The 14,275-nt window shown below is 43.6% G+C and overlaps 1 protein-coding gene across 1 annotated transcript in view; it reads right to left on the bottom strand.

Moving 5' to 3' along the window:
- The window catches only part of JAK2 (Janus kinase 2), a 173,149-nt gene that overhangs the window by 119,958 nt on the left and 38,916 nt on the right, over nucleotides 1–14,275 (bottom strand). Inside the window, exon 2 of the mRNA XM_069961926.1 lies at nucleotides 6,622–6,857. Coding sequence (XP_069818027.1) covers nucleotides 6,622–6,835 — 214 coding nt within the window. The 5' untranslated portion in view covers nucleotides 6,836–6,857. The remainder of the gene's footprint in view (nucleotides 1–6,621; nucleotides 6,858–14,275) is intronic.

The raw sequence follows: 14,275 nt of genomic DNA, 5'->3' as shown, positions 1-14,275 counted from the left end.
ATAGCAACCAAAACCAGGAGTGGATGGAAAACACAGAAAGGATCTGTTCACACAACGTTGAAATTGAGTGGATGGCAGTCATATAACAGTAAATAAATGCCATTTTTTCAATATAACAGCCGTTGTTTTAAAATAACAGCAAATATTTGCCATTAAATGGCAGCCATCCACTCAATTACAACATTATGTGAACAGAGCCTTTCTGTGTTTTCAATCCACTCCTGATTTTGGTTGCTATGAGGACCTGACATGAGGACCAAATACTGCCTGAAATATACTGTGTGAACCCAGCCTAAGGGTGTGTAACGGATCCGCAGCCTAAATCCGCTGCAGGTCCTTTCCTGTCACTTTCAATGAGCTTCCATACTCGCAGTGAGATTGTCAATTATATAAATTATTACAATTATTTATGTACTTTTGTTTTTATTTAGTTTTTAGTGTAATTTCTCATACATTAATTATGAAATCAACAACCTTCAAAGAAAAAACATAAAAACCATGTCATCCCATTCTGTTACGGTATCGAGGTCATCAAAATCACAAAGATTTAGAAACAACTAGGCATTGAGGTATTATGCCATACACAGATATTTTCATAGAGAGGCAATTGCCTGATAAAGGTTAGAATCAGATTAAGCAATTAGTTTCTGTACCAGGTATTTCACAATATTTGTTAAACACCATTACCTGATGCTGCTACAGTTGTGATGCTGACACGTTTTTAGGTTTATTTAGCGGTTTTACAAGCACACTTTCTTAAATAGCATATGTCCTTACTGAATGCTCGTGCCTGCTGTGATTTCCAAAAAAAAACTGCACATGCGCTGAAAAACACTAAACTGCCCAGGAAAAAAAAACATAGCAAAATACATCAACTGGATATTGCGTTTCATCTTTCCCTATATTTAGTGGCACTTATAGAAAAGTTATATGAGAGAGATGCCTCTCATTCTGATTAACTTTGAGATCTCTTTCCCAGAGAGATGTAAACTTTATTATGAGAGACTCCATTGGCAATAAGAGTAAACTGGGGAGAGGAATTTTTGGTGGGTAGTGAGAGAAAACTTTTCTTAAAGGGGTTATCCAATGCTACAAAAACATGGCCACTTTCCCCCTACTGTTGTCTCCAGATTGGGTGGGGTTTTGAAACTCAATTCCTTTGAAGTAAATGGGGCTTAATTGCAAACCGCACCTGAACTGAAGACAACAGTAGGGGGAAAAGTGGCCATGTTTTTGTAGCGCTGGATAACCCCTTTAAGAGGTATGGTCTCAGTTTAGGTGGGAGGTAAAGGTAAAAGATTGAAAGGGGAGTAGGTAACGATAATTAGTTAAAGGGGAACTCCAGGTAGAGGTTAAAAAAAATGAAACTTCTGCAGAAGCATAAAGCATTACTTACCTATCTATTCCATTTTTTTGAAACTACCAAAAATCCATTTGTTTTGGGGGGTTTGTTCTGTTTTGTGTTTCTGCATTTCCTGGTTTATCAGTTGTACACAGTACTACAGGTTCCAGAATGCAATGCTTTCCCTCAGCTGTTCATCACAGTCCTCCACCCTGACTATTCTCCGCCCAAAGCTGTTGCAGAACATCTAGGCTGTGTTCACACATTGCAGTTTCATTGTGTTAATGCAATCCTAAATTACTGCAAATAATTCAGTGTGGTCCCACCCACACAGCACGGTGTATTCTCTAGCTGTAACACCACACAGCATGTGTATTCTCTACCTGTAACCCCACACAGCACGGTGTATTCTCTACCTGTAACCCCACACAGCACGGTGTATTCTCTACCTGTAACCCCACACAGCACGGTGTATTCTCTACCTGTAACACCACACAGCACGGTGTATTCTCTACCTGTAACACCACACAGCACGCTGTATTCTCTACCTGTAACACCACACAGCACGCTGTATTCTCTACCTGTAACCCCACACAGCACGCTGTATTCTCTACCTGTAACACCACACAGCACACTGTATTCTCTACCTGTAACACCACACAGCACACTGTATTCTCTACCTGTAACACCACACAGCACACTGTATTCTCTACCTGTAACACCACACAGCACACTGTATTCTCTACCTGTAACACCATACAGCACGCTGTATTCTCTACCTGTAACACCACACAGCACACTGTATTCTCTACCTGTAACACCACACAGCCAATTGTATTCTCTACCTGTAACACCACACAGCACTGTATTCTCTACCTGTAACACCACACAGCATTCTGTATTCTCTACCTGTAACACAGATATTGGAATAAAGTAAAGAACTTTTAGAATTTTTTTTTTCTTTTCAATTCCACGCACATATTATGATCAAGCTTCTGTTATCGTTGAAGATGAGCCCCACAATAAGGCTCTGATCCTCTCTGCCGTTTACTATAATTTGTGTCCTGCATCATTTTTGTGAATACACGAACTGGATAGAATGGAACCGCTGCACATCCCATCTATGGCTGATACTAATGCCGCTAGGCCTATATTAAAAATCAACACCAGAGTGTCTGTATATGAATTGATCAAGCCATATTGCCCCGTGTACCACCGCGCAGGTCCTCTGGTCCACACGGGTCCCTACGCTAACTCCACACCGTGTCGGTCAGCGACCGCCAACCCCGCAAAGCGTGCACGTGCAGGGAAGGGAGGCCATGGAACGGCCCTGCAACCCCATTGTCACAGGACCAGACCCAAAAAGCCCCACCAAAACCCAGCCAGCACCACCGGAGGGGAAGGCTGCCCCCAAACGACACAAGTATGGATATGGTATTACACTTACCATTACTGCTCTCACAGAATGGGGAAGACATAGGGTCCAGACATGTGAGCACAGGCATATCCTGCTAATTTTGGTCATGTGGGTCTTATAAAGGAGTGCTAGCTGTTCAGAGAGGGAGAACTGTAAAACACGAACTGGAGAGAATGGAACCGCTGCACATCCCATCTATGGCTGATACTAATGCCGCTAGGCCTATATTAAAAATCAACACCAGAGTGTCTGTATATGAATTGATCAAGCCATATTGCCCCGTGTACCACTGGTCCACACGGGTCCCTACGCTAACTCCACACCGTGTCGGTCAGCGACCGCCAACCCCGCAAATCGTGCACGTGCGCGGTGGTACACGGGGCAATATGGCTTGATCAATTCATATACAGACACTCTGGTGTTGATTTTTAATATAGGCCTAGCGGCATTAGTATCAGCCATAGATGGGATGTGCAGCTGTTCCATTCTCTCCAGTTCGTGTTTCACAGTTCTCCCTCTCTGAACAGCTAGCACTCCTTTATAAGACCCACATGACCAAAATTAGCAGGATATGCCTGTGCTCACATGTCTGGACCCTATGTCTTCCCCATTCTGTGAGAGCAGCAATGGTAAGTGTAATACCATATCCATACTTGTGTCGTTTGGGGGCAGCCTTCCCCGCCGGTGGTGCTGGCCGGGTTTTGGTGGGGCTTTTTGGGTCTGGTCCTGTGACATTGGGGTTGCAGGGCCATTCCATGGCCTCCCTTCCCTGCACGTGCACGCTTTGCGGGGTTGGCGGTCGCTGACCGACACGGTGTGGAGTTAGCGTAGGGACCCGTGTGGAGCAGAGGACATGCGCGGTGGTACACGGGGCAATATGGCTTGATCAATTCATATACAGACACTCTGGTGTTGATTTTTAATATAGGCCTAGCGGCATTAGTATCAGCCATAGATGGGATGTGCAGCCGTTCCATTCTCTCCAGTTCATTTTTGTGAATACGCTGCAGTACTGCAATGACACTCCAACATGTGTGAACACAGCCCTAATTTCACTGCACACTTCTGCACCTGCTTCTAGCTGGTCAGAGATGGTGAATCACTCAGGGGATTGGGGGATCCAGCCAAGCCTCCTGGGAAATCACGCCCTGCCCCGTCTGCATCATCAGCCTGATCTCAGCAAACACACACAATGTGAGATAGAGGCATGGAAGATTTGCAGAAGGAGCAGGGGACAATGTGGATTTGCACAGGGGCCATTTTTTTTCACTTCCTGGATTTCTATCACCAACTAGTGTGGCAGAACCGCACAGATACGGTAATACATTGTATAGACACATATATTTAACTTTTAATGTACTTTTAATAGAAAACAAGTTTTTCTTATTCGGAGCTCGCCTTTAAGGAAGGTCTTCTTGCATATCCCAGTAAGCCTGAGATGTAAAGGACCCATCAATTAAGACAAAGTTGGGTGGAAAATTTGTTTGGAAGGAGTTGCTAAGCATGGCTGTGTCTGACACAGCAGCATGCATGTGGAGAGGGTCAGAGAGACAGAATAGAGGAGAGGGATAAGGAGCAACAGAGTCCCTGTGTGCAAGCCAGGTGTCAAGAGTATGTTTTGTGGGAGGGTCAGAAATCGTTGGCAACCAATTTAGAGAATAGTCAGCGAAGATAATGGTGCGTTTACACAGAGAGATTTATCTGACAGATTTTTTAAGCCAAAACCAGGAATAGACTATAAACAGAGAACAGGTCTCAAATCCATTCCTGGCTTTGGCTTCCAAAATCTGTCAGATAAATCTGTCTGTGTAAATGCACCATTAGGGACCTCAATACTACAGGAGAAAGGGGTTCCTTAATGTCTGTCCAAGTTTGTGGTCAGATTTCCTAATCCAATCAATAGGTCTACTGAGGGTGGTAGCTTCATAATATTAACTCAAGTCAAGTACCCATACCTCCCTGTGACCTAAAGTGTAGAAAAGCTTATTTTGGGGCATTTTCCAAATGTAGTAAGATATTAAAGAATCTAAAGGATAGGGTGGAAACAGGATCTACGCCCTGGCACCATCCAGGTCAATTTTTCTCCTTCCCGGGGAGAAACTACTAATCCCATCACTTAGGTGCTCATGTTCTTGTCCTTCTATACCTCGATGGCTATAAGCGGGTTATCTGGTGTAGTTGTGGCGGTGTAGTTTTTTGGAAAAATAGCTGTCAGCTAATTGAATGTTCAGGCAACAGCTATTGAAACTGTATGGGCAATTTCACTAGCCTTAAAAAGAAGAGCAAATTTAGTGTGAGGGCCAAGGGAAGTAGCACTGAATTAATAAATGAGTCCTTCGAATTCTTTGACAGCTCTTAATGGACAGAATGCCTCAAAACATTGGGAGGCAACATAGCACTGTTCTGTTCTTTTGTTCTCTAGTAAAAGATTTTATATTTTACAAGACAATAAATAATTAATATTGATTCAATTTAAGTTGGGGACTTTAAAGCTTAACTGTCATTTTTTTTTATTGCAGAAATCAGTAGTATAAGCGATTTTAAGAAACTCTGTAATAGGTTTTATCAGCCAAAAAAGCCTCTTTCTGTACTCAAGAAGCAATTTCCCAGCCTCCCCCCCTGACTTCTTATCTGTGCATTATGAGGCAAACACGTCTTCATTACAGAGAAGCCAGTGAAGACGGGCTCTGCTCTCCCCATTGTAAGCCTATGAAGGGGGGAGGGGCTGAGGGAGATGAGGGAGCAGGAAGAGGTGACATGAAGGTCAGCTGTTTGTAGACTCTCTGGGCACCTAAAACGCTGGATTCAGGGGTCAGAAAGGTCAGTGCTTATCTATGAACTTACTGAGAGAAGATTGCAGGGTGTTGTGCTTTGCAAGACTGCTCCATGCTCAGTCACTCCTAACAGCCCCTCCCCTCTCCATAGCCACATAATGGACAGAGAAATCCTGCTTCTTCTGCAGTGAGGGGGGGAGGCTGGGAGATTGCTTTTTCAGTCCAGAAGGAAACTCTTTTGGTTTATAAAACCTATTACAGAGTTTCTTAAAATCGCTTGAACTGTTGATATTTAATGTTTTCAAAAAAAATGGCCCTGAAATGACAGTTACACTTTAAGGTATTGGTGTTAAATGTGACTCTTAAAGAGGATGTACCATCAGTTACATCCTCCTAAATATGACCCACCGATAGAACGGCGCCGTCACGGGGAAGCCGATGCTGCGGTCTGTTTTTAGAACTGCAGCCCGGTTCCAGTGTACAGTGCCGTTCTATCCATGGGTACCGGGCCAGCCTGTCCCCAGTGGGAGGAAACCCCCGCCCCTCTATGACGTGGCTCCATTGAACCTAATGAAGTCGCGTCATAGAGGGGAGGGGGAATTCCCTCCCACTAGGGGTGGGCCGGCCCACCTCCAGTGCTTCAGCCCCGGCCCGGTACCCGTGGATAGAGCGGCGCCGTACACGGAAACAAGGTCACGGTTCAGAAAACGGACCGCAGCATCGGCTTCCCCGTGACGGCATCGTTCTATCCGTGGGTCATATTAATAAGGATGTACCTGATGGTACATCCTCTTTAAAGGGATTATCCAGTGATACAAAAACATGGCCCCTTTTCCCCCACTCTTGTCTGCAGATTGGGTGGGGTTTGAAACTCAGCTCAATGAAGTAAATGGAGCTTAATTGCAAACCACACCTGACCTGGAGACAAGAGTGGGGGAAAAGGGGCCATGTTTTTCTAGCACTGGATAACCCCTTTAACCCTTTTGCGTATATTTTTGGGCACCTTGGGGTGTTGACAAAGCAGTAGATGCATAAATACAACATCATAGGCTGGTTCACAAAAGCCAAAACCGAAAGAAAACACTTACCACATGCTTTGGCAGCAGTGATACATATCTCCTCTGCAATATACTCTCCTGGGGGCAATGTAAGGTAATCCCCATCTCCTGTGAACAAAGCATGGTACAGGAAAATGTGGAATCCTGGTTCACTGGGCTTGGAGGCACTTGAACTTAACTGAGCATCTCCACTTGGGTGAACAGTAGGAACTGCAGTTATTTCAGTCATTGTGAGGCAAGCCATTACATCACTCCACAAGTGTTACCTAGAAGCAAAAGAAAACAAAAATTTACAAAAAATAAAAACAGTTTTTGTGTTGAATTGGAAAAAAAAAACAATTGTGGAAAAAATAATTTTAAGCATGTGGCAATACCGTGTGAACATCTTCTTTCACACTTTTGACATAAATTATTTTAATTGAACCCCAGAAATATAATCTTATTCCCCTTAAATTATCTCTCATTGGCTTAAACACAAATATTCACAACAATATCAGGTGAAGGGTGTGATAATACAGTCAAGGGGTACGTATTAGGCAAACATTACCGTATATATTCAGTCCAGTGGCATACCTTAAAGTGACTGTACCATCAGGCCCAGGCTGAAGCACTGGAGGCGGGCCGACCCACCTTTAGTGGGAAGAAACCCCAGCCCTTCCATGACGTGACTCCATTAGAATGGAACCCTATCATAGAGGGGCTAGGGTTTCCTCCCACTAAGGGTGGGTCAGCCCGCCTCCAGTGCTTCAGCCTGGGCCTGGTGGTACAGTCACTTTAAACTGGATTCCATAAAGGATCTCCAGGGGCACCAGCCCTCCTAATTGCTTCTCCAGGTTTCCCACTCTGCCACTAAATGCGGTGGGATAGCACAGCGATTGGCTGAGCGTGCTGTCACTAGCAGGGAACACAGAGAAGCAAGCAGGAGTGTGCAGGGGAAGCGCGGACAGGTTAGCATGCTCTAGTTCATGGGTCTCCAAACTGCGGCCCTTCAGCAGTTACAAAACCACAATTCCCATCATGCCTGGACAGCTAAAGCTTTGGATTTGGCTGTCCAGGCATGATGGGAAATGAAGTATTGCAAAAGCTGGAGGGCTGCAGTTTGGAGACCCATGCTCTAGTTATTTTTAACATCAAAGCAGCAAAATAGTTACATTTTAAAAGTCTATGGCACTATATTCTTGCAGCGGAGTACCATAGACTTTAATAGTAATCAGTATTGCAGTAGCATTTACTGTGAAAATCTCAGCATGAAATCTGCTGCAAACAGTACGTGTTTGCAGCTTCTGTGTGAGGAGGATCTCCAATTGCCTCCTGCTATCAACATGTTGTATGCAATTTACCCTATGGAATCCCCTATATCAGGGGTAGGGAACCTCAGCTCTTCAGCTGTTGCGAAACTACAACCCCCATCAAGCCTGGACAGCCAAAGCTAAAGCGTTGGCTGTCCAGGCTTGAAGGGAGTTGTAGGTTTTGCTGGAGAGCCAAGGTTCCCTACCCCTGCCTTATATGTTTCCCCTTTTAGAGGGTGTGGCACGATGCCACAATGTCCGGCAGCCACCCGCTTTCTCCCCATGCCATTTTTTAAGGAAATGTGCCATCAGAACACAATGACCTTTTGTTTAAATCAAGTTTCACGGCAATTGATTGGCTGAGCAGTCTGTCACTGCACAGATGGCTTCAGACGTACCAGTGGGAGCTACGGTGAGTGGGGAGAAGCTAGGAGCACACTGGGGAGCGTGGACAGGTAAGTATGTAACTTTATTATTGTTTATACACTTTCATTGTCCGCCGACCACACACCTCCTATTACATTGAGTGATGCATGGTTGGTGGCCGATGATTTTTAAACTTGGTGATCAACAGATGGTCTGCTTATCGTCTGATTGTGGTCTTTATTCCACAAAGGTGATCTCTGGTTGCTTGTGCCTGACAGGGCAGATAATTATCATCCCATGTAATAGGGCCCTTAAGGCCGATAACTGTCCCATGTAATAGAAGGCAATGATCAGCCGACATGAACGATATCGGCTGATCATTGCTGTAGTTTGTCTTTCAACATGGTGAAAGACAAACAACAATGATAGCAGCGATCTGCTGCCGTTGCTCCGTGGAATAGGTGCGGTGGCAGCAGACTGACGCTATCCCCTATGGGCTCTGTCCTTCAATATTTGTCTCTAATCAGAAAAACAAAATGTAGGTGATACATTCTCTTTAAACTTATGCAGCTCATCCTACTAGCTGCCAAAATACATTTAACCTCCAAATAGAAAACCCTAGAATTGTATTTGCCAGCAGTCATAACCAGAATTCTATGCTACTGAATTCAGAACTCATGGAGGCCTGGAGCACTGGATTTCCTCCATGCTGCTGGATAAAGTTTTTTTCGGCTGTTACCAGCTCTATATCTATGTCACAATATTAGTCCTATTCATGGTCTACATTGTGATTAACTTATTTTTTTCTTTTTATATTTATTTTGATACCCCTTACAAGTTTAACTATGTTAGTTGAGACAGGAAAACCCATTTCCATTTTTGCACTTTATCTCATGTTGAAAATGCAATAGTGCTTGTTCTTTCACCTGCAGAACCATGTGAGCTCTTATTTTTGTGACACCAAGTGTACTTTGACTGACATATTATCTATCAGTATGATTACCATTGGTAGTTTATATAACTTTAATTCTATTTTACTGTTTTAAAAAATTAACTTTTGTCTTAACGTTTTAAAAAAATAAATGCGTTTAAAAAATGCTTGATTAGGATCCTTATAAAGCTCTTATTTTTGGTCTATGGGGCTTTTTGCACCATGATCTGTACTTCCTAATCAGTATCTTGCTTGCATATATGCGACTTTTTGATCACTTTTTATTAAAGTGTTTCCTGGATGTGACCAAATATCTGCAATTCTAAACTTTTGCGTTTTTTGCATTTAAGCTGTATACCATGCAAGATCAGGAGTGTGATAATTTCATAGTTAGGGCAATTCAAATATGTAAATATAATTACAGTGGTACCTTGGTTTAAGAGTAACTTGGTTTAAGAGCGTTTTGGTTTAAGAGCTCACAGTTTTCAAAATTGTGACTTGGTTTAAGAGCATTGTTTTGGTTTAAGAGCTCCCTGCACTGGGCGGGAGGGCGAGTGGGGGAGGGGCTTGGCATGCATAGCCGGGTCTACAGCACTGTACTCTGACCCAGGAAGTCTCCCTCACCTTCCAAATTATAGCAGATCCACTTCAGATTGGGGCTTGCATCAGGGGACAGGACTGTGGAGGTAATCTCTCCATAACTGTAACCCCTCTCTCCCTGGACAGAGAGTACGGCTATACTGTGCCCACATCTGCCCTGCTCATTCCTTCATGCTCCCTGCAGTCTGTCAGCTTTGATTGGTCCATGCTGAAAATACCCCCTTTCCTATTGCTGTCATGTAACCACACAGACCTCTGACAGCAGCCCTCCTTCTCTATTCGAGCCTGTTGTACTACGCTCCTGCATTATGGGCATCTGCAGTTCCATTCTGTATCTACAAATTGCGGCTGTTTTTCAGGTTTCTGCACTTACTCTATAATATATTATACACCACATGCTGATTTCCATACTGTACAGTAACTTATAATGGGACATATTCAGCTGTTTTTAAATGTTTGTTTCATTTGTTTTACATGTTATTCAGAATATAAATTCACTATTTTTGGGGTGTGGAATCAATTGTCTGCATTTCAGTAATTTCTTTTGGGAAAACTTGCTTTGGTTTAAGAGTGGATTTGGATTACAAGCACAGTCCGGGAACGAATTATACTCGTAATCCAAGGCACCACTGTATTTGTTAAAAAAAAAGTTAAAAAAATAGGAAAAGGGGGGGTTATTTAAACTTTTATTATGGCATAAGATTCAATATATACACACACACACACACACACACACACATTATTTTTTTTTAAACTTAGATTGCTCATAGGGATCAAGCAGTATATATGTACAGTATTGATCTAAATTACCTGGGTTTGATTACTAGGGGCTGCTGAAGGCAATCACCAAGGGCCTGGACAGTTATGGCGTGTTTACACAGACAGATTTATCTGAGATTTTGGAAGCCAAAGCCAGAAATGGATTTGAAAAAGGGAGAAATTACAATCTCATTTATGATCTTTTCCCTGTTTTTAGTCTGTTCCTGGCTCTGGCTTCAAAAATCTGTCAGATACATCTGTGTGTGTAAATGCACCCTAAGTGTAACAAATCAGCTTCCTTCAAACGCATTGCTGGGAAGCTGATCTACCCATTTGACCACCAGGGAAGACTTTTTAATAGCATTTAAATGCTGCTGTCATTCACTCTATCTGCTCTTTCTGTACCATCATTAATCACAAGGCAACGTACTGTAAACAGTCCTCACTCTCCCTAAATATCCCAGTAAAGAGTTATATGTATGTGTATATTACAGGGAAATGATGAAGAAGGCTGGACAGGCTGGTCAGAGATGGCACCATCACATGATACATTATAGGTCCTGTTCCATCTATAATGCGTTATTTATAGAGTTTTTGACAAAGGTAACATAACTCAGATGCAGTAGTGTATGTATACAGCAGCTGCAATGAAACATGACAGCAGGAAAAGTGGTAGTGGGTTTTAATTATATAGACGGGAAAAATTGGGGAGTGCTATAGGGATAAGATATTGGAATATTTGTATTCAGGTAGTGCAGGAATAATGATCACCTCTGAATTAAAGTTGGGCCAATCACAGAAAAGCCTTTATTCTACTGTCATTTTATGCTCACCATGAGATCATTTGTATGTCTCTCGTTTCAACAGGAAAAGAGATCTACCAGACAATGTTGGCAGCACCTTATCTCCCAAAGAACTCCAACATGTCCAAACCTTTGACATCCCTGATAGCAGATATAGTCATCAGACCCAGGTAAAATCAATGGGTCTGGCTGACATTTATTTAGCCTGTACAGCCAGCTGTCTAGATTTTAGCTTTTAATAAGGATTGTGCATGAGGGATATCATGTGCTCCTTCTTTTCCAAAGACCTTTGGTTGTGTAATTTAACTAGGGGAAACATGAGCTCTCATTGCCGTGCCTACTTTTATTCATAATAGTACAGTATAAACACAGAAAATTTTCAGCAGTAAAAGACCATCTAGTCTGCCCTTTTATTATGTCCTTTATCATCATCTTAGGATAGATATATGTTTATCCCAGGCATGTTTACATTTAGTTACTGTAAAAGCACGAACCACATCAGTAAAGTAAAGTAATATTCCCATGTTGCTTCTGATCTTTCCCCAACTAACCTCAGATTGTGTCCTCTTGAACCTTATTTGGCCTTTCCCTTCAAACTATACAGAACAATTGTTAAAGGGGTACTCCGGGTAGTAGGGCCACTTACCTGCCCAGCTTCAGCGCTAAGCCCACTTAACACTGCTCCAGCACTTGAGACGTAACATCTCAGGCCCACTCAGCAGAAGAAGCAGGACCCTGCTACAGCCAAAGTCACGTCTCAAGGCCCGTCTGAGACCAGGAAGTGGGTGGAGAATGGGGGACCAAAGCAGCATGATGCGGGTCCCAGCTCTAGAGCTGGGGAGGTAAGTGAATGTCATTGATTTCCTTTGATATTAAAAAAAAGGCCTCCCATCCAGAGTACTTCCTTAAATCTTTCCTGATATGTTTTATGATTTAGACCAGCCATCATTCTTTGTAGCCCATCTTTGGACCCGTTGTAGTTTATGAATATCATTATGTAGGTGAGGTTTCCAGAACTGGACACAGTATTCCACATGTGGTCTGACTAGAGCTTTATATAGCAGGGTCCCAATTAGGGATGTCACAATACCAGACTTTTGAGTTCGATACCAATACTAACTTTTTTATTTTGATACTCGATACCATTTCGATACTTAGCGTATAACCTCCCCATAATAATTTTATAAAGTGCCCCTCCACCCCCCGACTGCATATACAATGTTCATCATGTAATATACCTGACATGTCATCTATATTCTTCAGGTCGGTACTATTACAAAGGTACAATATATGTTCCTTTTAATTTACAACTTACACTTTTTAGGGAAGATGATCATTTAAACATGTATTTACACAGGCTATGATGCCAATATTTCCCCCTTTTTTTGTTTTTATTATAGTAGTTGGGGTAGTAGTAGTATGGCTGACTCACAGCATAGTATGTTTGGGGTAGTAGTTGTATGGCTGACTCACAGCATAGTATGTTGGGGGTATTAGTTGTATGGCTGACACACGGTATAGTATGTTGGGGGTAGTAGTTGTATGGCTGACACAGCACTGGTATAGTATGTTGGGAGTAGTAGTATGGCAGATGCACAGTATAGTATGTTGGGGGTATTTGCTCTATGGCTGACACATAGCACTAGTATAGTATGTTGGGGGTAGTAGTATGGCAGATGCACAGTATAGTATGTTGGGGGTATTTGCTCTATGGCTGACACATAGCACTAATATAGTATCTTAGGGGTAGTAGTTGTATGGCTGACACAGTATAGTATGTTGGGGGTATTTGTTGTATGGCTGACACATAGCACTAGTATAGTATGTTGGGGGTAGTAGTTGTATGGCTGACACAGTATAGTATGTTGGGGTAGTAGTTGTATGGCTGACACATAGCACTAGTATAGTATGTTGGTAGTAATTGTATGGCAGATGCAAAGTATAGTATGTTGGGGGTAGTAGTTGTATGGCTGACACTATACTAGTGTTATGTGTCAGCCATACAACTACTACCCCCAACATACCATACTAGTGCTCACCCATAGCACTAGTATAGTATGTTGGGGATAGTAATAGCTGTAGTGGAGCAGAACCTTCACATCCTGGCTCAGCCTCTTCTGCTCCATGCTGCTCGGTCCCGGGGTCACTCCCGCCCCCCGCACACAGGCCGCAGCCTCCTCACTACTTGCTCCTTGTATCTGTACATTGCCTGGTGTGCTCGGATGCTGCTGAAACTTTTGACAGCGCTATTTAACTGTGTAGATGCCGCTGTCAAGTGTCAGCAGCATCCGAGCTGCTCCGTACACAGCAGGCAATGTACAGATACAAGGAGCAAGTAGTGAGGAGGCTGCGGCCTGTGTGCGGGGGGCCGGGAGTCACAGCGGAACACAGCCCAGTATGAATACCACCCCATGGTGACAGCGGCATGCAGCCCTACCCGGGCGGACCCGGCGGGTTGCAAAGGAGAGGTTGGCTAGTGGGAAGTGAGTTAACCCCCGACCGTGTCACATGGATTGTGGCATGCTGACCCACTCTGACCTACTTTGCAGCGCCTCGCTCCTGTTCACAGACCGGGCAGCAGAAGCTGGTGAGCCGGGGGAACGACGACACCCGGGACCGGGCAGCACAGAGCAAGAGCTGGTGAGCTGGGCGGGCAGCACAAAGAACATGGCCGGCGCTCAGCTAGCCGCCGGCCGTGTTCTCTGCACTATACTTTATGTTAAGCTGCGCTACTGCGCAGCTTAATATAAAGTATCGATACCAGGAAATCTTGGTACCGAACCGTTTTTTTGCCCCGAATATCGATTGTAGTATTGATATTTCGGTGCGTCATGCATCACTAGTCCCAATATCCATGTGTTGCTTTCCACTGCAAACGGCCCTGGTTTATTCACAGCATTAGCCCAGCCTGAAGCACTGGAAGAGGGCCCACCCTC

This window comes from Dendropsophus ebraccatus, chromosome 3 (assembly GCF_027789765.1).
Source record: "Dendropsophus ebraccatus isolate aDenEbr1 chromosome 3, aDenEbr1.pat, whole genome shotgun sequence".
NCBI lineage: Eukaryota > Metazoa > Chordata > Amphibia > Anura > Hylidae > Dendropsophus > Dendropsophus ebraccatus.
Note: the sequence above shows the minus strand (reverse complement) of the source record. Positions and strands in the feature narration are given on the sequence as shown.